General features: G+C 43.8%; 1 protein-coding gene across 2 annotated transcripts in view; it reads right to left on the reverse strand.

The window, feature by feature from the left end:
- itpr3 (inositol 1,4,5-trisphosphate receptor, type 3) overlaps positions 1-25,235 on the reverse strand; it is a gene marked incomplete at its 5' end in the record, with an annotated part of 66,901 nt that overhangs the window by 25,076 nt on the left and 16,590 nt on the right. For both annotated transcript variants that reach the window (XM_079225905.1, XM_079225906.1), the window contains 31 exons: positions 157-282; positions 632-757; positions 1,555-1,690; positions 3,750-3,865; positions 3,969-4,169; positions 4,938-5,060; positions 5,542-5,661; positions 6,994-7,068; positions 8,768-8,926; positions 9,238-9,403; positions 9,673-9,727; positions 10,232-10,352; positions 10,891-11,099; positions 11,512-11,656; positions 11,755-11,899; positions 16,922-17,173; positions 17,290-17,405; positions 17,865-17,946; positions 18,248-18,367; positions 18,483-18,655; positions 19,260-19,424; positions 19,924-20,065; positions 20,209-20,369; positions 21,027-21,126; positions 21,550-21,689; positions 21,906-21,950; positions 22,440-22,535; positions 22,675-22,821; positions 23,072-23,155; positions 23,282-23,380; positions 23,661-23,819. In XM_079225905.1, the coding sequence (XP_079082031.1) occupies positions 157-282; positions 632-757; positions 1,555-1,690; positions 3,750-3,865; positions 3,969-4,169; positions 4,938-5,060; positions 5,542-5,661; positions 6,994-7,068; positions 8,768-8,926; positions 9,238-9,403; positions 9,673-9,727; positions 10,232-10,352; positions 10,891-11,099; positions 11,512-11,656; positions 11,755-11,899; positions 16,922-17,173; positions 17,290-17,405; positions 17,865-17,946; positions 18,248-18,367; positions 18,483-18,655; positions 19,260-19,424; positions 19,924-20,065; positions 20,209-20,369; positions 21,027-21,126; positions 21,550-21,689; positions 21,906-21,950; positions 22,440-22,535; positions 22,675-22,821; positions 23,072-23,155; positions 23,282-23,380; positions 23,661-23,819 (4,104 nt within the window). The remainder of the gene's footprint in view (positions 1-156; positions 283-631; positions 758-1,554; positions 1,691-3,749; positions 3,866-3,968; positions 4,170-4,937; positions 5,061-5,541; positions 5,662-6,993; positions 7,069-8,767; positions 8,927-9,237; positions 9,404-9,672; positions 9,728-10,231; positions 10,353-10,890; positions 11,100-11,511; positions 11,657-11,754; positions 11,900-16,921; positions 17,174-17,289; positions 17,406-17,864; positions 17,947-18,247; positions 18,368-18,482; positions 18,656-19,259; positions 19,425-19,923; positions 20,066-20,208; positions 20,370-21,026; positions 21,127-21,549; positions 21,690-21,905; positions 21,951-22,439; positions 22,536-22,674; positions 22,822-23,071; positions 23,156-23,281; positions 23,381-23,660; positions 23,820-25,235) is intronic.

Here is a 25,235-nt window from a genome sequence, read left to right on the forward strand (position 1 = left end):
TTGCATAAAGTAGTAATTATGCAGCATTAGCTACATTCATATACTAATGTGTGAATGCTGGAAATAATGTTCATATTTTTTAGTTTGAAGAACTTCTGCTCTGGCTTAAAAACGACAAGCTGATGTGACTGTGATGTTTGAGTGGAGTCTCGTCACCTGCAGAGACGTGCTGTTTTCAGAGAAAGGGGAGCTGAAGAAGGCGATGACGGTGTCGAAGACCACGTTGATGATGTATTTCTCCAGGATGGGATCAGAGAGACGTTTATCACGTTTATTACAAACCTGCAAGGGAGACACAAGAAATCATGGAAACGCATTAACAGCTGTGTGTAGACCGACAGACACATATTCAGAAAAAAAAACAGCAACATTGGCCTCTCCAGACCCCCTCGAGTGGAGAAAACGTGATGAAGTGCTCTCTACAATGTCCTTCTAGTGGAGAAACCAATAATTAAGTTACCGCTACCCTGGTGCATTACAACAGTCCCCAGTACGTTACCCTGGTGCACTACAACAGTCACCAGTACGTTACCCTGGTGCACTACAACAGTCACCAGTACGCTACCCTGGTGCATTACAACAGTCACCAGTACGTTACCCTGGTGCATTACAACAGTCACCAGTACGTTACCCTGGCCATGTCCACGGTGAAGTCCTCAAACAGATTCCAGATGTGGTTCGATGTGTAGATTTCCTTCATCTCCACCTCCGTGTCGACATAGCAGTGATTCACAAAGTTCACGTAGGCCACCTTCACCTGGAGACAGAGAGACAGACGGGTAGAGCGACAGACGGGTAGAGCGACAGACAGACAGGTAGAGAGACAGACAGACAGACAGAGAGACAGACGGGTAGAGCGACAGACGGGTAGAGCGACAGACGGGTAGAGAGACAGACGGGTAGAGCGACAGACGGGTAGAGCGACAGACAGACAGGTAGAGAGACAGACAGACAGACAGAGAGACAGACGGGTAGAGCGACAGACGGGTAGAGCGACAGACGGGTAGAGAGACAGACGGGTAGAGCGACAGACGGGTAGAGAGACAGACGGGTAGAGACACAGACGGGTAGAGCGACAGACGGGTAGAGCGACAGACGGGTAGAGAGACAGACGGGTAGAGAGACAGACGGGTAGAGAGACAGACGGGTAGAGCGACAGACAGACAGAGAGACAGACGGGTAGAGCGACAGACAGACAGAGAGACAGACAGGTGAGTTTTAGTTTCATCAAAATGGTTCATAAAGTTAAACTGGGGCAGAAGGAGATCATTCCCACTACAACAGTCATGAACATGAGCTCCAGCTTTTCAACAGTGAAGTGATGAACACATTAATGCATCAATAATTATGATACAATAATAATATATGAATTATTCCGCATCACGAGAACTTTTACTTTTGGTCCCGTTCATGTTTATTTAGTTCTCGTACTTTTAACAAGCGTCTAACAAAATATGACTTAAACTTCTTCTGAAGTACAAAGTACTGCAGTACTGTATTGAGGTAAAACTCCCTTCTAGAACTATGAGTAACATGTACGAATATGAATAATACCTCCGTGATGCAGTCCTCATGCGTCACCACTCTGACCACGTCCTCCAGAGGAAGCAGCGACGTGCACTTGATCTCCGTGTAGACGTTTTTGCCCTCAGCGCAGGCTGCCAGGAGCTCCACCAGAGAGATGTGGTACCTGCAGGCAGACGGACAAACGTCCAGCGTTATGATCCTGGGAAACAGGTAGTTCATGCATTCATCTAAAATCTGCAAAACAATATGTGCATGTACGACATATATACATTTACTAAAGAACTGGAAGTAAACACAGATTTGATGTAGGCGCACTTTACTTGAATATGTCCATGTTCTGCCACGTTCTACTTCTTCTCCACTACTTCTATTGTACTTTGTTCTGTGCTACATATCAGAGGTACATGTTGTACTTTTACTGTGCTACATGTCAGAGGTACATGTTGTACTTTGTTCTGTACTACATGTCAGAGGTACATGTTGTACTTTGTTCTGTACTACATGTCAGAGGTACATGTTGTACTTTGTTCTGTACTACATTTATCTGACAGCTTTAGTTTCCTCTCAGGTGACAGTATTCCGTCTCCTTCCTGTGTATCTCCAGCTGTGTTGATTATGAATATGTGTGATAAATGTTTTGAGAAAATCCCCCCAAAAATAGAAAATCCTACTTTTTCTTCAGCTAAATAAACTGTTTAAAAAACCTTTTGGTTCAGCTGGAAAATCCCTCGTCACAAAGCTGAAGACAGTCTGTTCTCTTTAGAGAGTCGAGGTTCTGTCAGGAACATGTGATGCTCTTATGGAATATGATGCATAATGCAATAGGATTAAACTAAAAGGATGTTTGTATTCCTGTGTTCTATCACCAACCAATAAAGCAGTAACACACATACTGCTATATGAACCTCTCATGCCGTGTTCACACCGGACGCGGCGTGAATTTGCGGCGCGACCAGATTCCATGTAAAGTCAACCCACAGACGCGCTGCGGCGCGAATGTGCGGCGAGATAGACGCGTTGAGGCGGCGCGAACAGAACGTGTGACCTGGGGCGAACGAAGCGAAGGACGCGGCGCGAATTCGCGTGAGTTGAATTCTCCCAACTCTGGCGGAGAAATCTCGTGACGCAAAGTTGCGGCAGCCAATCAGCGTTGAGAATCAGCGTTGAGAAGCTCCGCCCGTCACCACCGCCGTCTCCCCGTTTCTGAATGAATCTGCTGCTGCTCCGCCTGAACCAGCGCTGACAGCGGCTTCATTGAGACGCTGTTGTGGGACTACGGATAATATTATGAACCCAGACACCATGGAGTTTGATGTTCCGACATGTGTGGAGTTTACACAACAAGTATAAAGCAGAACTGGTGGTTATTTCCATGGCGGATGGCATAATCGGTATCGTTTTACGGAGATACGCGAGACGCAGTTCCTGGAGGAGTCGGTGAAATTCACCGAGCTGTGTGCGGCTACGGATGATGTTATGAACCCGAACACGAGGGCGTTTGATGTTCCCACATGTTTGGGACTTCCTTAACAAGTATAAAGCAGAACTAGTGGTTATTTATTCCATGGTCGATAGCGGAAATGAAAGCTTCGTCGCTTGTCTCTCACAGAGGCAAGCAGCAGAGCTAAGCCACGCCCCCTTCGCGCCGCGATTTTCCGCGTTTGGTGTGAACGCCCTCGTTTCACTCACGCGAGTAAACTTCCGCGGTGGAAGCGGCGCGAAATTACACGCCATTAGTCTTACTGCCTGCTGTATATTAAAACCTTTTCAAAGTATTCAAACAGCATAGTGGTTGAGGAGATATTCTGTATTTATTAAGGAGATGAAAACACAGCTAGTGTTTATAACGTTAACATGTAAATGACTAAAGATGACTTTAACGAGGTTCCCCAAGGCTCAGTGTTCGGCCCCCTATTACGAAACGATTTGTCCAGTTTCCAAAACGTTCAAATATTTTTTTATTTACTCAAATTTTTGTTTTTGCTGTAGTAAAAATAATAAATACTTGGATACAGTGGGACATTAATAAAAAACTACCTGTACCTGGATTGAAAAGAGAAAACAAATTCATTGAAATACATCAACGCAGCAGAAACATTTGTTTTTACTGATTAATCTTTTACTACTTTAACAGCACGTATATACTTTTACTGTGGCGAGGTTTTAAATGCAGTACTTTTGCTTCATACTAATATATATAAATATATATATGTGTATCTTACCTGAGCGGGCTGCTCTCGGCGACGCCCTCCCTGCTCTCGGCCATCAGCTCCAGCATCACGTTGAAGGACGTCTTGTCGTTGTAGAAAACCACCACGTCCTCGCCGGCGTTGGTGAGCTGCAGAGACACGGCAGCGTTACACTGAGGCTCATCTCTATCATCATCATCATCATCATCATCATCATCATCATCATCATCATCATCACGGCCTCGTCCTCACCTCGGTCATGATCATGTCCTGGCACTTCTTCACGTACTTGCCCTCGGCCTTGATGATGGTGTGCAGGAAGTTGAGGTACTGCACGTGGCGGCCGTGCGTGGCCAGGCAGTGGATGAAGTGCTGCAGGACGCTCTCCGAGATCTCGCTGCACAGCTGGTAGTTGTTGCAGAAGATGTGCTGCACAGTCTCCGCCTCCAGCAGCTGCAGGCGGAGGAGGAGGGTCAACGTGCCACTTGGTATTGTATCACCTATACTTGCTCTAAAGTACTGTTTGTTGTCTATTATTGCACATTCATATTAATATGTTAATTGTTTTGATCATATCTTTATTTTTTATTGCTTTACTGTTTCAAGACCACGTTCTCCCATTGCTTCTTTCATTGCTTTACTGTTTCAACGTAGAATAAACAATTCAGATTCTGAGTTACTCAGTTTAGTCATTCAGTTATGAAACATCGATGACAACAGACATCAATAATAATACAACTTAAACATTTTAACCAGCAAAGGATGGGAGTTTTGCGCAATTATTTGCATTATATGTCCATGTTTTTGATTTGTTTTATTGTCTATAAGAGGTCAGCAGAAATGCATATCTATATCTATGTACATCTATATTTATATATATATATATATATATATATATATATATATATATATATATATATTTTTTTTTGTATTGTTTGTTTTGTCAGACAAAAAATAAAATAAATAGTTAAGTAACAATGATATAAAACAGAAAGTGGTTGGCCTTTTTTTCTTGATAAAGGACGAGTTATTAAAACTGCTGTAGATTAATTTTCAATCCAGTATCCCGTTAACGGATCATAAAGAGATTAAGTTCCATAACCTGTTCTGTTCAGAAAGCATCCTGTTCATCTCACATTGCTCCGTCTAAATAAATGTGGGTGAACCGCTCTTAAATGAAAATCTTCCTTTGCTTGACGGACGGCTCTTAAGGCATCGTACCCCCGGGTTGAGGAAGAGGCTGAGGTTCTTGTGCAGCAGAGTCTGGTTCTCCTGGTTCCCCGTGCAGAACTTCTGCAGGAACAGGTGAGTGTACCTGATGATCTCCTGCATCTTCACGTCGTTCTGCAGACAGAGAGGACGAGGGGGTTCATCTTCAGAGGACAACGTCTGTGCTTTGACTTACTTTAGCTGATATATACCCGAAGGCCAGAGCCTTTAATCATAATCTAGTGCCAAAGAGTTACAGACTGAAAAAGAAACTACTTTTTTTTAAAGCTGGCTTTTAAGCAACAATTATGGATTGAAGCAGAATATGCCGTTGGATAAAAACATGTTGTGAATATTGGAAATTATGCATCGATCTTTTTTATTGACCTTTGGACTTTACAACATCTGGAGTTATTGGAAATGTTAACATCACAGAATCTGAAACAAATCCTGTTTACCACTGGAATCTTATATATATATATGTATAAATATGTATATATATATATATATAAACAAAATTAAACAAAAAGCTCTGCAGCATTCAAAAGTTAGTAGTCAATCATCCACGGCTCAGTGATCCAATTAGGAAGCTTTTATTGTGGCGGGTCCATCTTACCAGGTCGTAGGACACCTGCAGCAGGTCCAGCATGACCTTATGCGCTCCCATGTTCTTCAACAGCCTCTGCTGCTTCTTCCAAACGCCACTGCTGCACATCTTATTCAAGCGCTCCAGGATCTACAGAGACGTGGGGGCGTGGCCAGAGGGAGGCGGGGCCCAATCACAAGAGACACATTTAGAAGACACTAGTTTATATACTTGCTGTCTCCCAGGTAAAGTCCCTACTGGCTAACACAAGTACAATGTATTCTCAACTTAACTTATTCTTCACAGAGTACACATATGTCTAAGTCGACTGCAATGCTCAGTAAAATATACAACATGAAGACTAACGCTGTAATATTCTCCTGAAGCTGTTAAAATATGATCCCAAACATGATTTATCCGTATGATCATGTAAATTAATAAAGATTACGTTCGTGGGGTTCCACAAGGCTCAGTGTTCGGCCCTCTACTATGAAAACAATATTTGTCCAGTTTCCAACAAAAACTACAATTTTGTTTTGCTGTGGTGAACATAATAAATGCTTGGATACAGTGGGAGATGAATATAAAACCGCCTGTACCTGGATTGAAAAGAGAAAACAAATTCATAATCTTTGGCATGACAAATTCAAAGAGAGAAATAAACACAACGTGAACACACAATTGGAAAATGATGCTGGAAGCCACATCTACATTAAAGCAACTACTATTGCAACGTATGTTTAAAGATGAGGATTTCCAAAATCCGGTTTCATTATAAACATTTTAATTTCCACTATCATTTCCGTACTTTACTTTTTGAGTGCTGATTACATTTTCATACAACAACGGTGAGCAATAACAACTGCGCACAAGCTTGAAAGGAGTTTTAAAATAATGGACCAAACAAATATGAAATGTATGATCACAACGACATGTTGGCATTTAGAATGGTTTCAAAAGAGGAACAATTAAAGCCAAAATCTATTGGACGAACGGAGGCAAACAAACGATTTGATTGGCTGAAACTGGGAAAGGGATTTGATCCAAAATGAGGTCTGAGTTTCCATTTATGTCTGGATGGACGAGTAAGAGGAATGATTAGACACACCAACAGCTCCTGCAAAGTACATCGTGTATGAGTATTGTATAAAGATTGGTTTTAATTTTGAACGTTTATTTGCACTTCATTTACAACTGAGTCATTTGGCTAATGCTGTTATTCAGAGTGACTGTGAGGATGAAGACACAATTCAATCATTCTGAGCAGAAAGCCACCCTTTCTGAAGAGAGTAAGACAGGACCACCACATGAACAACTTCAGAGACCTCACAGCCCCGCCCACATTGATTGATTGACAGGTGATCTGTTGGACATGCACCACAGAAACACCACGATGCAACAAAAACAACCGAACAGCGAAACAACGCAACAAAAAAGGGCCTTTTTACCCACTTGAGAACGCGGCTGCACGAGTGCTCTCACCTCTTTGACCTTCTGGTAGTTCTCGTTGCCCTTCTCCTGCTTCTCCTTCTTGGGCGTTGCATCCTCTGATGCCCCCTGCAGGATGCAAAGGGTAAGACAGCGTACGCAGTTCTCCCTGGGACGCTACTAAATTACACACACTTGGATCAAAGGTAAAGTATATGTGTTAGGATTCTAAACACGCAATGGTGCATTCTGGGCCACGCAGATGTGGACAGGAAGTCAAGTGGTCCTTTAAAGCTATGTGGACACAGGAAGTTATTTGACCTTAATTATAATCAAATAAATCTGAAGTTACAAATAAACTACACAGTTGGAGCTCATTTTAAATGTCTATAATGTAGAGTTTTAACATAAAGAAAGGTCTTCTTGGCATTCAGTTGGTTAGTGATGAACTAACACAAATACTGTTGAGTCTCTTCTGCCTTTGAATGGACCTCTGAGTTGCTGCCCGTGTTTTCATTTCATGTATCTGTTCAAATATGTCTTGAAAAATAATCAAGCTATGAGATGGTTTCATAAAAGAGTCTTTCCTGTGTGGCTGGCTGGGAAACATCTGTGAAAAACATCAACAGATAAATGTGACTAAGCTGCAAGATGTTTGCTGTTATGCAGGTTGTTGTTCATCAACTTAAAGAAACAACAATGCTGACTATGAATTACGTTGGCAGGACAAGATCACCAATGAGCACATGATCAGGTCAGAGCCCAACTGGCTGATTGCTTTTGCTAGCTGTTGTTTTAATGATGCTATTAAAGGAGCAGTCTCTTATGATCTACTATGTTTTCATGAGCGTCTAATCACCTGAAACTAAGCGCCGTTGTGTTTTCGCGAGCTCAGAGGGAGCGCTTCATATCTACACAGGGAGCAGGTTTCCACTCCATCACGGACAAATCAAACAATACATCTTTCTTTCTCTTTTATTGTCACATGAAGGCCACCGTAGTTCTCCGACACACTTGTGGAGGGAGGAGTTAGCAGCGGGACGCTCAGTTGCAACCTCACCACTAGATGCCACGGAATCCTGCACACTGGCCCTTTAAGACATTGTGGCCGAATGTCAGAGTAGAACCAGGCAGTGAAGAGAGTTCAGGCATGACATGCAACAGCAACAACCCCCCAAGCCAGATCTGAACCCAGGACCTGAACCACCTGAGACGTCAGCAAGACCCACACCAACGTTGAGTACAGTGAGTGGAAAAACCCGGATGCAAAGGTTCAAAAACACAGTTGTTTACTTTCTGTTTAGAAGTTAGTTTCATGGGTGATATTCTGATTATCAATTAATAATATTACTCTTCTACCAAGAAAATGTTTTTGTGCTGGTTTAAGTAGTGACTTTGAGTTAGTTTGTTAGTGTTTTTACACTGTTAGTTGTATATATATATATATATATATATATATATATATATATATATATATATATATATATATATATATATATATATATATATAATATATAATAATATATATTAATATATATATATATATATATATATATATATATATATATATTAGCTTCTAATCTCAAATTAGAAGCAAGCTATTGACACTTTGTGACATATGTTTACAGGACAAAATGATAACTGATCATAAAGGGAGCAAAGTGGGCTACGACTTTACTTTCTATTTTGTGATTCTTTCTTTAAAAAAGTAATATAAAATAATCCTTATATATGTTGACCAAACTTTGGGAATTTTCCAAAAGTTACTTTACCTTTTTCATTATTAATGCCATAACAAGGTCAAATAAATGACCTTCTTGCTTCCTACCTGTCCTTTCTCCTTCTTCTCCTTCTTCCCGTCACCTCCCCCCGAGTTCTTCTTCTCCACCCACAGTTCAGATTTCTCCACCAGCGTTCGGAGGCGATCCAGATCCGCCTTGATCAGCTTGTAGTTCTCTACGTCCTGAGAGGAGATCAGCAGCTGGACCTGCAGAGGCCAGATGTTGGAGGATTAACACGAGCATCTTGCCAACAACAAACAAACAACCCTGACATGAAGTGGATACAGGCTGAACTGTAAGGGAGCAAAACAGTTCACAAAGTGGTGCATCAGTTCAAAGCCAATTCATGTGACACAGCAAGTGTTGAACCAGCAGATTACACAACAAGCATTCTGCCTGAAAAGGGACTTGAACCCTAACCCTTTAGATTAAACGTCTGTTGCGTGAACAGCTGTGAAAAAGTTCAGTTGAAAGAATGTGTGTGTGTGTGTGTGTGTGTGTGTGTGGGGGGGTGTACCTGTTTGAAGGTGTGCAGCACTTCCTGTCTCTGGCTGAAGTGCCTGAAGAGCAGCTGCAGGGCTCCAGACACCAGGGGCGGGTAGTCGTGCATGGTGAGGTGGGTCAGCACCCGCAGGAACATGCGGCCGCCCTCATCGTCCACCTCCAGGATGCTGTTCCCCTTCCTGTGTTCACACACAACATGTGACCCAAGACCCAATGAGGAGACAGACGAAGAAGAAAGCTGCATTTAAAAGGTATCAGGAGATGGAATACGGGTTTATCGCTGCAGGTGATTCTCTGCTGAATATGGCGATAGTTACGCGTAACGGGGAGTTCTATTTCGTATGCACTACTATATTTGTTTTTTTGCCGGCCGTATCATTTTATTTCATCATATGTATCCCTCGAAGTCCGTGAACATGTCGTCTCACATGAAATGAAGGTTACATACCCGACTCCGAACATGGCCTCGGCCTGCTCTCCGATGTGCTGCAGGTTGATGGCAGCTGAGGAGGGAAGAACACACAACAGGTCAAGAAACAACAGGACTGAATACCCCAAAATTCATTTACACAAGCAGATTGCTTTGAAGCGCATTTGGACCTCATTGAAGGGTGAATGTTACACATGGAATGGAAACAGCGGTGCAAATGCTGCCTCTGTGTTATCACTCTAACATAAAAAGGTCTCTAGATTCTACCTGTCATTTCCTCGCTGAGCGGGACGTCTGGAAGCATTGGGGGAAGTAACCACACATTCCTTTACCAAACTCTGAGAGATGTGTGTTGATAGTGTTGTAGGTCACACACACACACACACACACACACACATTTTTAAATGACATATGTAGTATATTCAGGAAGAAGGGAGGTGAAATAGCAAATCAGGTATTAGTCCATAGAGACCGAGCCAAGAGGGCAGCGCTTTGCTAACTGTACCTGTTTGTATTCTGTCTATATCTGTTAAGTAAACAGCAACACTAATATAAAGCGGTGGCTCTGCGTTTGCACCTGCATGCTCCATGTTGGTGGTGGCGTCGGCATCGGCCATCGGATAAACGTCCACGAACTCCTTCTTGAACACGGACAGCAGGAAGGAGATGCGGTAGTCCAGGCGAACGTTCAGGATGAACTGAAGGAGAGTCACGTCCCGTTAGAGCGGCCGGAAAACCACCAGAAAAATGAACCAGCGTGTCCGTGTTTGTCAGGTAATGTGAAAATATATGATTTAAAATATAGAAATAAGAGTTCTCTGGATAACTTACAAAGTAGGAATTTGGTAGTATGTTTTTGTTTTTAAAGAAAAGTAAAGAAACCACAACAGCCAAAGAAAAGAAAGAGAGACAAACCTAGCTGACAAAAATATTATATATATATATAATTATTATAATTGTTCTTCCCTTCCTTAATTTTTGAGATGGTGTCTGGGTCAAGAGGGTCGTAATATAAAAATGATAGAAGTAACAGGGTGGCATTTAGCTCCTTTAGTTATCTTTGCTTTGCGTTTAGTTATGGCTGGTGTCCATCTTGTGTGTAAAGCCATTATATACAGTATTTTCCCTCATGTGTCATTTATATCAGGTTGTTTAGTTCTTGGCATAGTCAATCAAATTCTTATAAATACCTCATAAAGTGACGTTTTCCTATCATTCATAAGTAATGTGAGATACCTGTAGTATCTCCAGTATCTTCAGCTTGGTGTCCATCACCGTCAGGTCCATCTTGTCGATACTGTCTTTACTGCCTCTCTGTCCGTCAATCGCAAGTCCCGCCCCCGCCCCCGCCCCTCTGGCACCTCCAAATATGGACTGCTTCCTATTGAGCACCATGGTGGACATCATCTGGCCCATCCCATGGATGGAGCGCTTCACGTTCTTCCCTTCAGACAGGGAAGACAAGAGCAGATATGACTTACAACCCACTGTATGCTTGTTTTCTACTTTATTATTATTCAACAATTTGTTTTAGCAATCAGAATTGGGCCTTAAGCTACAAACCCCTGCTTCAACCAAAGTGCTTGTCGTATCATCTAACAGTGTTTGAAGCCCTCTGTATTTCTGACGTCTGAATCAGGATTCAGGATCTGATTTTTGAGACTTTTCTAAACAAACGGTACAACAGTCACGGCCCATTAGGCAGTGATTCAATGTGTGACTTACTGGTTAACTGCCAAAACAAACTGTAAATAAAAGCAACTACATGTTGAAACAGTAAAGAACATTGATTAACATCATGGATGAAGAGGACTGTATGTTTTAGTGTAAGGTAACGGTAACCAGAGCAGAGAGTACCTGATCCATCATCATGGAACATGAGCCCGGCGTATCCAGGATTCGGTCGACAGTCGATGATGCCCAGCAGGGTTCTGGTGAGTCTGAGAAGCTCGAAGAAACTGTAGAACCCAAAGTAGATCAAATGTCTGGCCAAACTCACCACCTGGAGAAAAAAAGCAAAAGCAAAAAAAGTGTTCATGGGAGAAAACAGCAAAACTGAAGGGAGGTGAACATTGTAAGATGAGAGGAGCAGGGACTGACCTCGTATGTCAGTTTGTTCTTCTCCTCGTTGTGGAAGGGAAGCTCGTCGTTCAGGACGTTGTTGAGATATTCCTCCATGAATGCCATCGTATTTGAGAACCGATTCTTCTTGTTGTCTCTGCTGTCGTCCATGTTGGAGTCATAACTGAGAACGACACAAATCAGGAAGGATTTACTAAAATTAATGAGAAATAACAGCAATATTGAACATGGTTAACACTGAAAGTTTAAGAAAAGAACATTTATTATTTTTTTCCTGTGATAAGCGAACAGCTCACCAATGGTTATGGTTGACCCTGAGTGGCACGTAGCCTGGGAAAAATAAAAGCTATAAGGAAGTCTGATCGTGCTGAGGACTAACCAAATTCAGAATTCAGTTATGGCCACAAGCAAACCTCCTTGATAGGGTACCAAAGGAGCTAATGATGACAACATTAAATATGCTGCCTGAACAGGGACTTGAACCCTGGAACCACAGATTAAAAGTCTGATGCTCTACTGTCTGAGATATCCAGGCTTCGACAAGAGTAATTTTTCTCACAAAAATGTGTTTGCGATGAAACATTAAGACTTTGGTCCATTACCACCAAATTCTGGATTGGACGATAGTTGACCCTGAGTGGCACGTAGCCTGGGACAACCAAACACTAATAGGAAGTCTTATTGTGCTGAGGACTAACCAAATTCACGACCCAGTCATGGCCCCAAGCACACCTCCCTAATGACGATAGGGTACCAAAGGAGCTAATCATGACAACATTAAATGTGCCACCTGAACAGGGACTTTAACCCTGGACCCTCAGATTAACCCTTTGGGGGCGGGGCCCGCGTCGACGCGGCCGGGCAGGTGTTTAAGTTTTTAATAAAATTCTATCATCACAATAATACGTCACAGAGATATGGTTTAAAATCTGGCGGATATGGTTTCCACTTCCGCGTCTGAGCATCTAAACATGGACGTGTCTCACGACGTGTGCAAAGCTTCAGTGTGAGTCAGAAGATGCCAAGCAATGAGTCCTGAGCAAATATATTGGAGGGGACAGACGGCGCAGCTCCAGTGCCTGAAGGATTCGCTAACAAGGAGCTAGCCGGAGCTAACGGGCCAGATAGCTGGCTACAGCGTTTCTGTGAGACTGAACGGTGAGTAATCAATTGTTGCCCCTATCACCGTTAACTTTCTTACAGTGTACTTAGTACGACCAGTAGTGTTGAACCTCCATTATGTGTTTTTAAGACCGTAACTTACGTGTGTTTGTTGACGATAGCTTAACGTTAGCGCGTCACTAGCCCCGTTTTGGATGTTTCCTTACGTGTCTACGACTGAACGTTGCATACTCAACTGTTGTACCGATCACCGTTAACTTTCTTACAGTGAACTTAGTTTGACCAGTAGTGTTGGATCTCCGTTAATCGTTACTACAGTAGTGTTTATGTCACGTTAGGTGCTGCTAACACGGCGCGAGCTAACGAGAGCTAACGAGAGCTAACGAGAGCTAACGGAGATAGCTGACTACAGCTATGAACGGTTGGTAATCAACTGTTGTCTCTATCACCGTTAACTTTATTTCAGTGAACTCATACTGACTTGTATTAATGTATTTTACAGAGTGGATTCAGAGCTGCGAGGGTCCAGAGGACAACATGCAACATGCAGCAGTCTCCCTGTCCGTCTGCCTGCCAACACATCACCATAGCAGGCCTCAAAGCCAGTCACAGCCCATCATCCCCCCCCACCATATAATAATAAATTTGGTTTTTGACATTTATCTACATGTGTCTACCATTTTATTCATATATTCCACTGCTTTTGTGAACCTAAGACCTTTGGTAAACCAATTTCCATCACCAAAACCGCTATACCACATGAGTAAAGTTATGTTTTCACAACAAATATGAACAATTTCCAAAATCAAGATTACATTTTTCAGCTTTAGTCATATTTTCTCTATACACTTGTGTCTTGGGACAATGGTGCCTCATTATATAGATAGCTGAGATTCTTCTGTAATTGTTGTATGTATGTATCATATGCAAGTGACTTTAAAAAGAGACATTTAAAAATGATGTAAAATCAAGAAAATGAACCCAGACCTCAGAGTGTTAAGAGTCTGATGCTCTACTGTCTGAGCTATCCAGGCTTCGAAAGAGCAAATTTACTCACGAAAATGTGTTTGAGATGAAACATTAAGACTTTGGTCCATTACCACCAAATTCTGGAGTGGGAAAGGGTTGACCCTGAGTGGCACGTAGCCTGGGAAAACTAAACGCTAAGAGAAAATCTGATCGTGCTGAGGACTAACCAAATTCACCACCCAGTCATGACCACAAGCAAACCTCCTTGATAGGCTACCAAAGGAGCTAATCATGACAACATTAAATGTGCCACCTGAACAGGGACTTGAACCCTGGACCATCAGATTAAGAGTCTGATGCTCTACCGTCTGAGCTATCCAGGCTTCGAAAGAGTAATTTTACTGACGGAAATTGTGTTTGAGATGAAACATTAAGACTTCGGTTCATTACCATCAAATTCTGGAGTGGAGTATGGTTGACCCTGAGTGGCACGTAGCCTGGGACAACCAAACACTAATAAGAAGTCTGATCGTGCTGAGGACTAACCTAATTCACAATTCAGTCATGTCCACAAGCACACCTCCCTAATGACGATAGGGTACCAAAGGCCCTGAACATGCCAGCATTAAATGTGCCGCCTGAACAGGGACTTGAACCCTGGACCCTAAGATTAAAAGTCTGATGCTCTACCGTCTGAGCTATCCAGGCTTCGAAAGAGTAATTTTACTCACGAAAATGTGTTTGAGATGAAACATCAAGACTCTGGTCCATTACCACCAAATTCTGGAGTGGGAAAGGGTGGACCCTGAGTGGCACGTAGCCTGGGAAAACTAAACGCTATAAGAAAGTCTGATCGTGCTGAGGACTAACCAAATTCACAATTCAGTCATGGCCACAAGCACACCTCCTTGATGATGATAGGGTACCAAAGGAGCTAAACATGACAGCATTAAATGTGCCGCCTGAACAGGGACCCTCAGATTAAAAGTCTGATGCTCTACCGTTTGAGCGATCCAGGCTTCGAAAGAGTAATTTTACTCACGAAAATGTGTTTGCGATGAAACATTAAGACTTTGGTCGATTACCACCAAATTCTGGAGTGGGAAAGGGTTGACCCTGAGTAGCCTGGGAAAACTGGGAAAACTGGGAAAACTAAACGCTATAAGAAAGTCTGATCGTGCTGAGGACTAACCAAATTCACCACCCAGTCATGACCACAAGAAAACCCCCTTGATGATGATAGGGTACCAAAGGAACTAATCATGACAACATTAAATGTGCCACCTGAACAGGGACTTGAACCCTGGACCCTCAGATTAAAAGTCTGATGCTCTACCGTCGGAGCTATCCAGGCTTCGAAAGAGTAATTTTACTCACGAAAATGTGTTTGAGATGAAACATCAAGACTTTGGTCCATTACCACCAAATTCTGGAGTGGGAAAGGGTTGACCCTGAGTGGCACGTAGCCTGGGAAAACCAAGCGCTAATAGGAAGTCTTATCGTGCTGAGAACTAACCAAATTCACAATTCAGTCATGGCCACAAGCAGACCTCCTTGATGATGATAGGGTACCAAGGGAGCTAATTATGACAACATTAAATGAGCCGCCTGAACAGGGACTTGAACAAGATACCACCAAGTTCTGGAGTGGAGTATGGTTGACCCTGAGTGGCACGTAGCCTGGGACAAGCAAACACTAATAGGAAGTCTGATCGTGCTGAGGACTAACCAAATTCACAATTCAGTCATGGCCACAAGCACACCTCCTTGATGATGATAGGGTACCAAAGGAGCTAAACATGACAGCATTAAATGTGCCGCCTGAACAGGGACCCTCAGATTAAAAGTCTGATGCTCTAGCGTTTGAGCGATCCAGGCTTCGAAAGAGTAATTTTACTCACGAAAATGTGTTTGCGATGAAACATTAAGACTTTGGTCCATTACCACCAAATTCTGGAGTGGGAAAGGGTTGACCCTGAGTGGCACGTAGCCTGGGAAAACTAAACGCTATGAGAAAGTCTGATCGTGCTGAGGACTAACCAAATTCACCACCCAGTCATGACCACAAGAAAACCCCCTTGATGATGATAGGGTACCAAAGGAACTAATCATGACAACATTAAATGAGCCGCCTGAACAGGGACTTGAACAAGATACCACCAAATTCTGGAGTGGAGTATGGTTGACCCTGAGTGGCACGTAGTCTGGGACAAGCAAACGCTAATAGGAAGTCTGATCGTGCTGAGGACTAACCAAATTCACAATTCAGTCATGGCCACAAGCAGACCTCCCTACTGACGATAGGGTACCAAAGGAGCTAATCATGACAACATTAAATGTGCCACCTGAACAGGGACTTGAACCCTGGACCATCAGATTAAGAGTCTGATGCTCTACCGTCTGAGCTATCCAGGCTTCAAAAGAGTAATTTTACTCACGAAAATGTGTTTGAGATGAAACATCAAGACTTTGGTCCATTACCACCAAATTCTGGAGTGGGAAAGGGTTGACCCTGAGTGGCACGTAGCCTGGGAAAACTAAACGCTATGAGAAAGTCTGATCGTGCTGAGGACTAACCAAATTCACCACCCAGTCATGACCACAAGCAGACCTCCTTGATGACGATAGGGTACCAAAGGAACTAATCATGACAACATTAAATATGCTAAATGTGGGAAAGGGTTGACCCTGAGTGGCACGTAGCCTGGGAAAACTAAACGCTATAAGAAAGTCTGATCGTGCTGAATGTGCGCCTGAACAGGGACTTGAACCCTGGACCCTCAGATTAAAAATCTGATTCTCTGCCAACTGAGCTACCCAGGCTTTGAACAGGTACTTTCCCACTGATGTTCTACCGACTGAAGAAACTGACCTAAAGGTTTGATCTGGAGAACATTGTTGGCCGTCATCATAAAATTAAGTTAACAGGAAATTAAATCCAGAACTCAGACTAAATCTCTTACTCTCTATTAACTCAGCTATCCAGACTCCATGCCCCTAAAAGTCAGTACAACCAGTCAGATAGGATCGAAAACAGACGTCAAAGATCTGACAATTCCCATAACACATTACTACAGTATTAAAATCAACCAACTCTTTGATGGTGATGGAGGTTGGGATCTCGGTCCAGAGGCGGGCAAACTTCACAGGTGTCACCAGCTCCTGAGGATCTCGGTCTACGTGGGCGTGGAGCATGAGGCGACAGAAGGAGGCCCGGAGGTCAAAGGGCAGCGTCTCGTCCATCATGCACAGGAAGATGAGCTCCACGTCCAGCTGCTTTGAGATCTCATCGATGGCCAGATATTGACGGTCCAGACACATTCGCGCAAAGAGCTTCAGCTGGTATCTGAGGGCGTCCACAAAGACAGCTTTGCTTTCTTCTCTTGCCATTGTTGGGTCAACATACAATATCCTGAAATATTGATGACATCGCCTGTGCATGGCCACTCCCTGTGTGCCTACCTGTAGTAAGTGAGGACGTTCTCATCGTGAGCGTTTCCTTGTCTCGCCTCCTGAGCCAGCTGTCTGATGCTCTTCTCCTGTCTCTCGTTGGTTTTGTCTGTCCACACCAGCCACACCTGCAGCCAGAGACAATAACAGAAATATAACTGATGAGATGCAGATGACCATCTCTAGCTTCATTTGGTGAAGCGGAACAACATAGTGCAAAGAGAACAACAACTTAAATCTGCAGGAATGCAGAGTCTTTGAATGCTCCGCCTGCAGTCAGTCTTCATCCACAGCTGGTCTGTTCTGGAGCCTCGCAGAGCATGTCAGGTAAATGGAGAATTGCTGTGAATAATCTAAGATGGAAGGATTCAGTTCGAGGAATCGATCGTCTTATGGATTCAAATTCCACTTCCGCTTTTTCACACCAGAGCCATAAGCAGCATCAATGGGAGTAGTAGGGTCAGAGATTCCTTTTAACCCCGTAGTCATGATGACCACGACCACATGATGACTACATCCACGGTTTGACTTCAATCCTGGTTGCCATCAGATATATAAGAAATAAACAGAGATGCAGGCAGATTTACCTCGTCATCATCTCCGTAGTCGTCCATCCCCAGGTAGTCTCCCTGACCGCCACCAGAGGGCGCATCTTTGGGAACACGACGTCTAGATGACAGAAAAGAGAAATCAAGTTGAATGATAACATGTTGACATTAAAAGAATCATTTAGATCAGCTGGTTGTAGTTATTGCTCACTTTGCAGCAGGAAACTATACTTCAAAATAAAAGTGCTGTTCTGGAAATTGAATACGTAAAAAAAAACTGTTGCTGTTTGTCTCTTTCTTTTTTACAGATGGTCAACTTGCCACCCAGAACGCCGAGTTAAATTATGTCATGTCAAATGAGCCTGGGATGAGGCAGAAATCTTTTGTGATTGAGGGGTAAAAGGTCACCCCTCCCTCCTTACTCTGTCTTGATGAGGATGTCCTGGTTCTTGGGGTCCAGCACACATTTACAGATGAGCTCCTGAGTGACGGGGATAGCAACGTTGTTGGACACGCAGAGGTCGGACAGGTAGTCCAGAAACCTGCTCACACACACACACACACACACACACACACACACACAGCAGGTATTAAACTAACATTCAGCTCAAGCCCCCCCCCCCCCCCACACACACTGTTTCCCGCCACCATGTGCACCTGGGTTCCCGGTTCTTGCGGACCAGGCTGACGAAGGTCTCCACCTCGGTCTTGGTGATGTGTTTCTCCAGCAGTTTGCGGTTGTTGTGCAGCAGCGCGGTGATGGTGTCCTCGGCCAGGATGTCGTAACCGATCTGACTCTGCATCACGCCGAACTGCTTGGCTATGTGCTCCTGGAGGGGGACAACGCCGCCATTGCTAGCATCATCTTCATCATCGTCATTAACACAAAGTTTATTTGTGTTGTTATTATGTGTTGCACATAGAAGGAATTTGAGTCGGTGAAAGGTACATAACAACAAACAACAATAAAATAATTTAAAAATAATTTAACAAAATAAACATAGAGCAATAATAGATAAATATGGTAAATAACAAACAGCAAACAGTACTCATAACAGTACTCTAGATTCTAGAACAAGTATATATATAATATATATATATATATAAATATAAGATAATATTTATAAAATATGGTACATAAAATAAAAGTGTCATGTGTATTTAGAAGAGAAATAGTCCTAGTATAGAACTTTTGGGAACACCCTTCGATCTTAACACATTGATTAAGTGTGATTAGTTCATCATCACTTTCATCATCATCATTACCGCCATCATCATCATCATCATCATCATCATCATCATCATCATCATCATCATCACTTTCATCATCGTCATTACCACCATCATCATCATCATCATCATCACTTTCATCATCGTCATTACCACCATCATCATCATCACTTGCATCATCGTCATCACCATCTTACTCCTCACCTGGTTCTTGCGGTAGTCCTCCTGGGAGTGCCGGAGGACCCTGTAGCAGAGTCTGAACATGTACTGGTACGGAGAGTTCTTCTGGTCCGCCAGCTCCTCCAGACGCAGCAGAGGCCCCTCCCCTCCCCCGCGGTCCTTGAAGGGGGCCTTCAGGATGCCGAAGATCTGGACGCACAGGCAGGCGTTTGCTAGTCGAGTTTCCTGCTATATCTTTAACTCTTTGAGCACGAAGGCCCCCCTAGGGGGTGACGACCTCTGTTGGTCTGTGTTCTACTGGTTCTAGGAACCTCAATTAATCTCAAAACTAGTGTTTATTTATATCAATTTAATCAGCAAATTACTGGGGAAAAATGTATATTTGCAAAAAAAAACACTTTTAAAACATATTTTGACCTTAACTATGAACATAAAGCATGAGTATGAACAGGATATTGTTCAGTGCACTAACATCAACCCACAGACTAATAGTGCACCTTTTTAGAAATATTAAGACCTAAAGCCTTGAAATCTACCACAATTAACACAATCCAGCAACGCATTGACATGATGAAGCATATTCAGTCCAAAAAACGCGTTTTGCGGTAAAAAAATTGAAAAATGACAGTAAAAACTGGAAACGGGCTGTTTTCAAAAGGTTAAACACCGGCGCGTTCTGGGGTCGTACCTGTTTGAGGATGTTCTGCTCTCTCATCAGCTTCTGCCGCTCTCGGTTGGCTTTGGCCATGACGACGTCCAGCACCGCCTGACCGCTGTTGATGACGTCGGCCACGAAGAAAACCACGTCCTCCAGCAGCTTGATGGCGAAGCTGAGCGGCAGAAGAACGTTCCACGTTTTAACTTTAGTGTCTAGACAAATATTTATCATGTAATTTATCATTCTCTTGTTCATTCTCATTCGCACACACACTCTCACACACACACACACACACACACACACACACGCTCGTACCGCCGGTCGTTCTGGCTGATGAAGCCCTGGCTGAACTGGTCCACCACGGTGCTCAGCATGGCGCTGGCATCGTTGGCAAAGTCCAGATCTCTGATCTCCATCACAGGAACGGAGACGATGGCGAACGCCTCCTTGTCCTCCTTCGTTGGACACGTTCCCAGCTGCAGGACCAGTTAAAGCTTTTATTATCTGTAAACTCCTATTTAAGGTTAATGTTATAGTTTTTAACTGTAATTTTAGTAGGACTGGGTATCGTTTCCCATTTTTTGGTGCTAATATGATACGTTCAAGTGTATCGCATTAAACTAAATGAATTCTGGAGTGGACCAGTCTTCTAGTGGACAGACCTTCTAGTGGACCGGCCTTCTAGTGGACAGACCTTCTAGTGGACCGGCCTTCTAGTGGACCGGCCTTCTAGTGGACCGGCCTTCTAGTGGACCGGTCTACTAGTGGACAGGCCTTCTAGTGGACAGGCCTTCTAGTGGACAGGCCTTCTAGTGGACCGGTCTACTAGTGGACAGGCCTTCTAGTGGACCGGCCTTCTAGTGGACCGGCCTTCTAGTGGACAGTCCTTCTAGTGGACCGGTCTACTAGTGGACAGGCCTTCTAGTGGACAGGCCTTCTAGTGGACAGTCCTTCTAGTGGACCGGTCTACTAGTGGATCTGCCTTCTAGTGGACAGTCCTTCTCGTGGACCGGTCTACTAGTGGACAGGCCTTCTAGTGGACAGGCCTTCTAGTAGATCGGCCTTCTAGTGGATCGGTTTTCTAGTGGATTGTCCTTCTAGTGGACCTAGTCAGAGGTTCAGTGACGACTCACCATGAGTCTGATGGGTCGCTCCTCGTCGATGTCGATGGGGACGTTGGTGCTCTGGATCCAGGTGTTAGTGCACAGGTGTCTCAATCGTACATACGAGTTCCTGAGAGACGACCAGCACACTGTTCAGTTCACCTAAACCACCCTGCTTCCCCATGGGGGGTCTAGTCTACTCAGTTCACCTAAACCACCCTGCTTCCCCGTGGGGGGTCTACTCTCTGAGGGTTTATCGTGCTCTAGTCTGAACTGAGCAAACAACGATTGATGAACGGATCAATATATTCACCAATCAGCTGCTTTGAGTTTCTCTTTTAAAAGAGTTCATGATTCTGTTTGTTTGGTTGTTTTGATTGTTTTTTAAAAGAGTTCATGATTCTGTTTGTTTGGTTGTTTTGATTGTTCTTAAGTTAATGTCAGGGAAACTCGAGACTTTCACAATAAAAGCATGCAGGAAGGTAGATCTAAAAGCTGCCTCACTTTCCCTCCTTCTTTGTGGTATTTTATAGTAAAACATCTGCGTTCCTACCGCGGCACGAACGAGTCCGTCTTCTGCAGCGTCGTCGGGTCGAGCTCGAACAGCGAGGCGATGTCGTTCCCGTGAGCCACCGCCACCAACTTGTACTTGATCCTCTCACCGTGGGAGCGCTTCATGCTGCGACTGTCCATCTACAGAGGGGTCAGAGGTCAGGCCGAGGGAGAACACAGACCGGCTGCTCTTTGCTTCAAAACAGAAGAGATGCTGGAAACGGGTTCCTCCCAGGGGAGGGAACATTCTGCCGTGTACTGCGCTGGTGTTTTATTTCATGTGGTTATGCACGTTATCACTTTCAGACTCGCTGGCATTGATGAAGACGAAGGAAAGAAGTTAAAACGAGGACTCACCGAGGCCGCCAGCTCTGCACTGTCTCCTTTATAACCCGGGTTCTCCTACAACAACAACAGTTACAACCAAGCATTTACATGCAAGTTCAGGCAGGAACACAAGTTAGAAGGATTCCAGTTTGTTTAGCACAAAGTTATTATTACTGGAACTAAAGCATCCATCCACACCTCCTTCAAGTCTAAATTATGTCAGAAATTAAGACCTTTAAATCTGTAAAAATGCATAATGTTAAACCTTTATTGCCCTTTTATAAATATTGAACACATACCATCCATGAACAATTATAAAAAATGTATATTAGTCAAACTACATCCACAGAAACTCAATTTAGATTTAGTTTGTTGTGTTTGCGTTCCAGTTGGATCCGGTTGATCAGCATGAGAACTGAAGCAATTAAGGAATTAATCAATTAGTCAATCAATAGTTCTGATCATCGATTTGCTTTATATTCACACACTATATATATGTATATATAGATATATATATATATATATATATATATATATATGTTTATACAGTGTTGCCAGGGTTACCTCAGCAGCCAGGTAGTTGCCGGTGGCCAGGTGTTTGAAGCGGTAGAGACTGTTCCAATGTCCCGCCCCCCCACGACACGGGTCATGATGGACAACCTGCCGGGCCAATCAGCACAAGGAGAGAGTTTAACACAACTTCAACTCACTGTGTGTGTGTGTGTGTGTGTGTGTGTGTGTGTGTGTGTGTGTGTGTGTGGGTGTGTGTGTGGGTGTGTGTGTGTGTGTGTGTGTGCACCTCGATCTCCCACAATGCATTGGAGCTCGTCGCTGAAGTCGCCGACTGCCTCAACGTCGTTCGGAGGAAAACGTGCAGTTTGCTTTTGTACTCGTCGCAGGTCAGAAACTTTTCCTGCTCGGCGTGAAACAAGCGCACCACCTCGCCCTGACGGACAGGAAGTGAGAGAGGCAGGAAGTGAGAGAGGCAGGAAGTGAGAGAGACAGGAAGTGCACAAGAACGAGGATTCTGGGTAAAAGGTGTTGGTATTGTCGTGTTTCAGGTGAACTGTCTTTCTTCCATTTTGGGGGACAATCAGAAACTACGTTCCTTCTTTTAATAATAAAACTGTTAAAACCTTTAAAAGCTGGAGTACACAAAGTACTGTGTGTACTGAGTGTACTGAGTACTCTCTCACCCCTTTCAGGACTTCCTCCCGGTGGTCACTGAACATCATGAACAGGTTGATCTTCCAGCTGGTGTTGCAGTTCACAGAGTTCACCTGCAGAGGGAGCAAGAGCTGTTCAGTACTTCCTGCAGTACTACAGTACAGTAATTCATGCAGTACTACAGCAGCAGTACTTCCTGCAGTACTACAGCAGTAGTACTACAGTACTAGGTGTGGTACCTCCTTGCAGCCTGGGTGGTCAGTCAGCTCGTAGTTTGAGGCGTGAAGCGGCTGTCCGGCGTTCACCGGGTTCAGGATCACTTTATCTCCCACGACCACCTGCAGACATGGACATAAATATATATATATATATATATATATATATATATATATATATATATATATATATATATATATATATATATATATAGTCACACAGGTACTATTCATATTATTATATCAGCATGTGTATTGTGTACAGTTCAAAGATAGATTGTTGAAACAAATATGAACTTGAATGTTACCAAATATTCAGCAGATTTAAAAACGTACAGAAGAATAATTATGTGTGTGTGTGTGTGTGTGTGTGTGTGTGTGTGTGTGTGTGTGTGTGTCTCACGTTGTCCCCAGTGGCCCTCAGCTTCCAGAAGGGCTGGATGAAGAGCCAGGACCCTTCGTTGCCCGTCCCGTCCAGCGTGACCCGCATGGCGTTCTTCTCCAGCAGAGCCGGCAGCCGCTTGTTCACCGTCAGGTATTTGTTGCTCTTCATGTGGAGCAACTGGAGGAAGACAACAACATCATCATCATCATCGTCATCATCATCATCATAAGTAGCTCCTTTAAATCCAGATTGAAGACTTCTCTGGTTTTAATTGAATAGGTTCAAGGATATTAATCAATTTAACGGCAACTTGTATTGTATTTTTGTTGTTGTTGCTTGTTAATGTTTTAATGACTGTTCATAATGTTTTACTGAATGTTCTTGGAACAGGTTCTTCTTGCTGAACCTTAAAAGAAATTTTCTGAATGTGATTTTTTATGTCCAGTTCATCTTAAGCGTCAACATTTACACTTTTTAATATTCATGTATGTTCATCAACTCTCTAAGGAGGAAGAGTTAACCCTCTCCTGAAGGAACCCACCCTCAACCCGTCTGAAGTCAACAACTACAGACCTGTCTCTCTCTTCCCTTTCTTTACACAACTCTGGAGCGAGCTATCTTTAACCAAGTCTCCTCCTTTCTCCACCAGAACAACCTTCTGGACCCTCACCAGTCTGGATTCAAGGCCTCAAGAGAGACTACCCTCCTTGCTGTCTCTGTAGCCTCTCTCCTCTGTCCTTATCCTTCTAGACCTTTCTGCTGCCTTTGACACAGTGAACCACCAGATCCTCATCTCCTCTCACTACTGGGGTCCCTCAGGGCTCCGTCCTGGGTCCTCTCCTCTTCTCTCTGAACACCAACTCTCTCTCGGCTCTGTCATTCGCTCGCATGGCTTCTCCTACCATAGCTATGCTGATGACACCCAACTGATCCTCTCGTTTCCCCAGTCAGAAACACAGGTAGCAGCACGGATCTCTGCTGTCTGACTGACATCTCTCAGTGGATGTCCACACACCACCTGAACATTAACCCTGACAAGACGGAACTACTTCTCCTTCCAGGAAAGGCTCTCCCACCCACGACCTCACTATGACCTCACTATGACCTCACTATGACCTTCAACTACTCACTGTTTCCGACCCCGACAGCCAGGAACCTCGTGTGACACTCAACAGTCAACTCTCCATGACATTACCACAACAACACGTTCCTGTAGGTTCTGTACAACATCCTGTAGGTCCATGCTACACAACATCCTGTAGGTCCATGCTACACAACATCCTGTAGGTACATGCTACACAACATCCTGTAGGTCCATGCTACACAACATCCTGTAGGTCCATGCTACACAACATCCTGTAGGTCCATGCTACACATCAGGAGAATACGTCCCCTCCTCACCCAGAAGGCTCAGGTTCTGGTCCATGCTCTGATCACCTTGACTACTGTAACTCCCTCCTGCAGGTCTACCTGCTGGTGCCATCGACCTCTGCAGCTCATCCAGAATGCAGCAGCTCCACTGGTCTTTAACCTCCCGAAATTCAGCCACACTACTCCACTCCTCCGCTCCTTCACTGGTTGCCGGTGGTCGCC

This window comes from Taurulus bubalis (assembly GCF_910589615.1).
Source record: "Taurulus bubalis genome assembly, chromosome: 11".
In the NCBI taxonomy this organism is placed as follows: Eukaryota; Metazoa; Chordata; class Actinopteri; order Perciformes; family Cottidae; genus Taurulus; species Taurulus bubalis.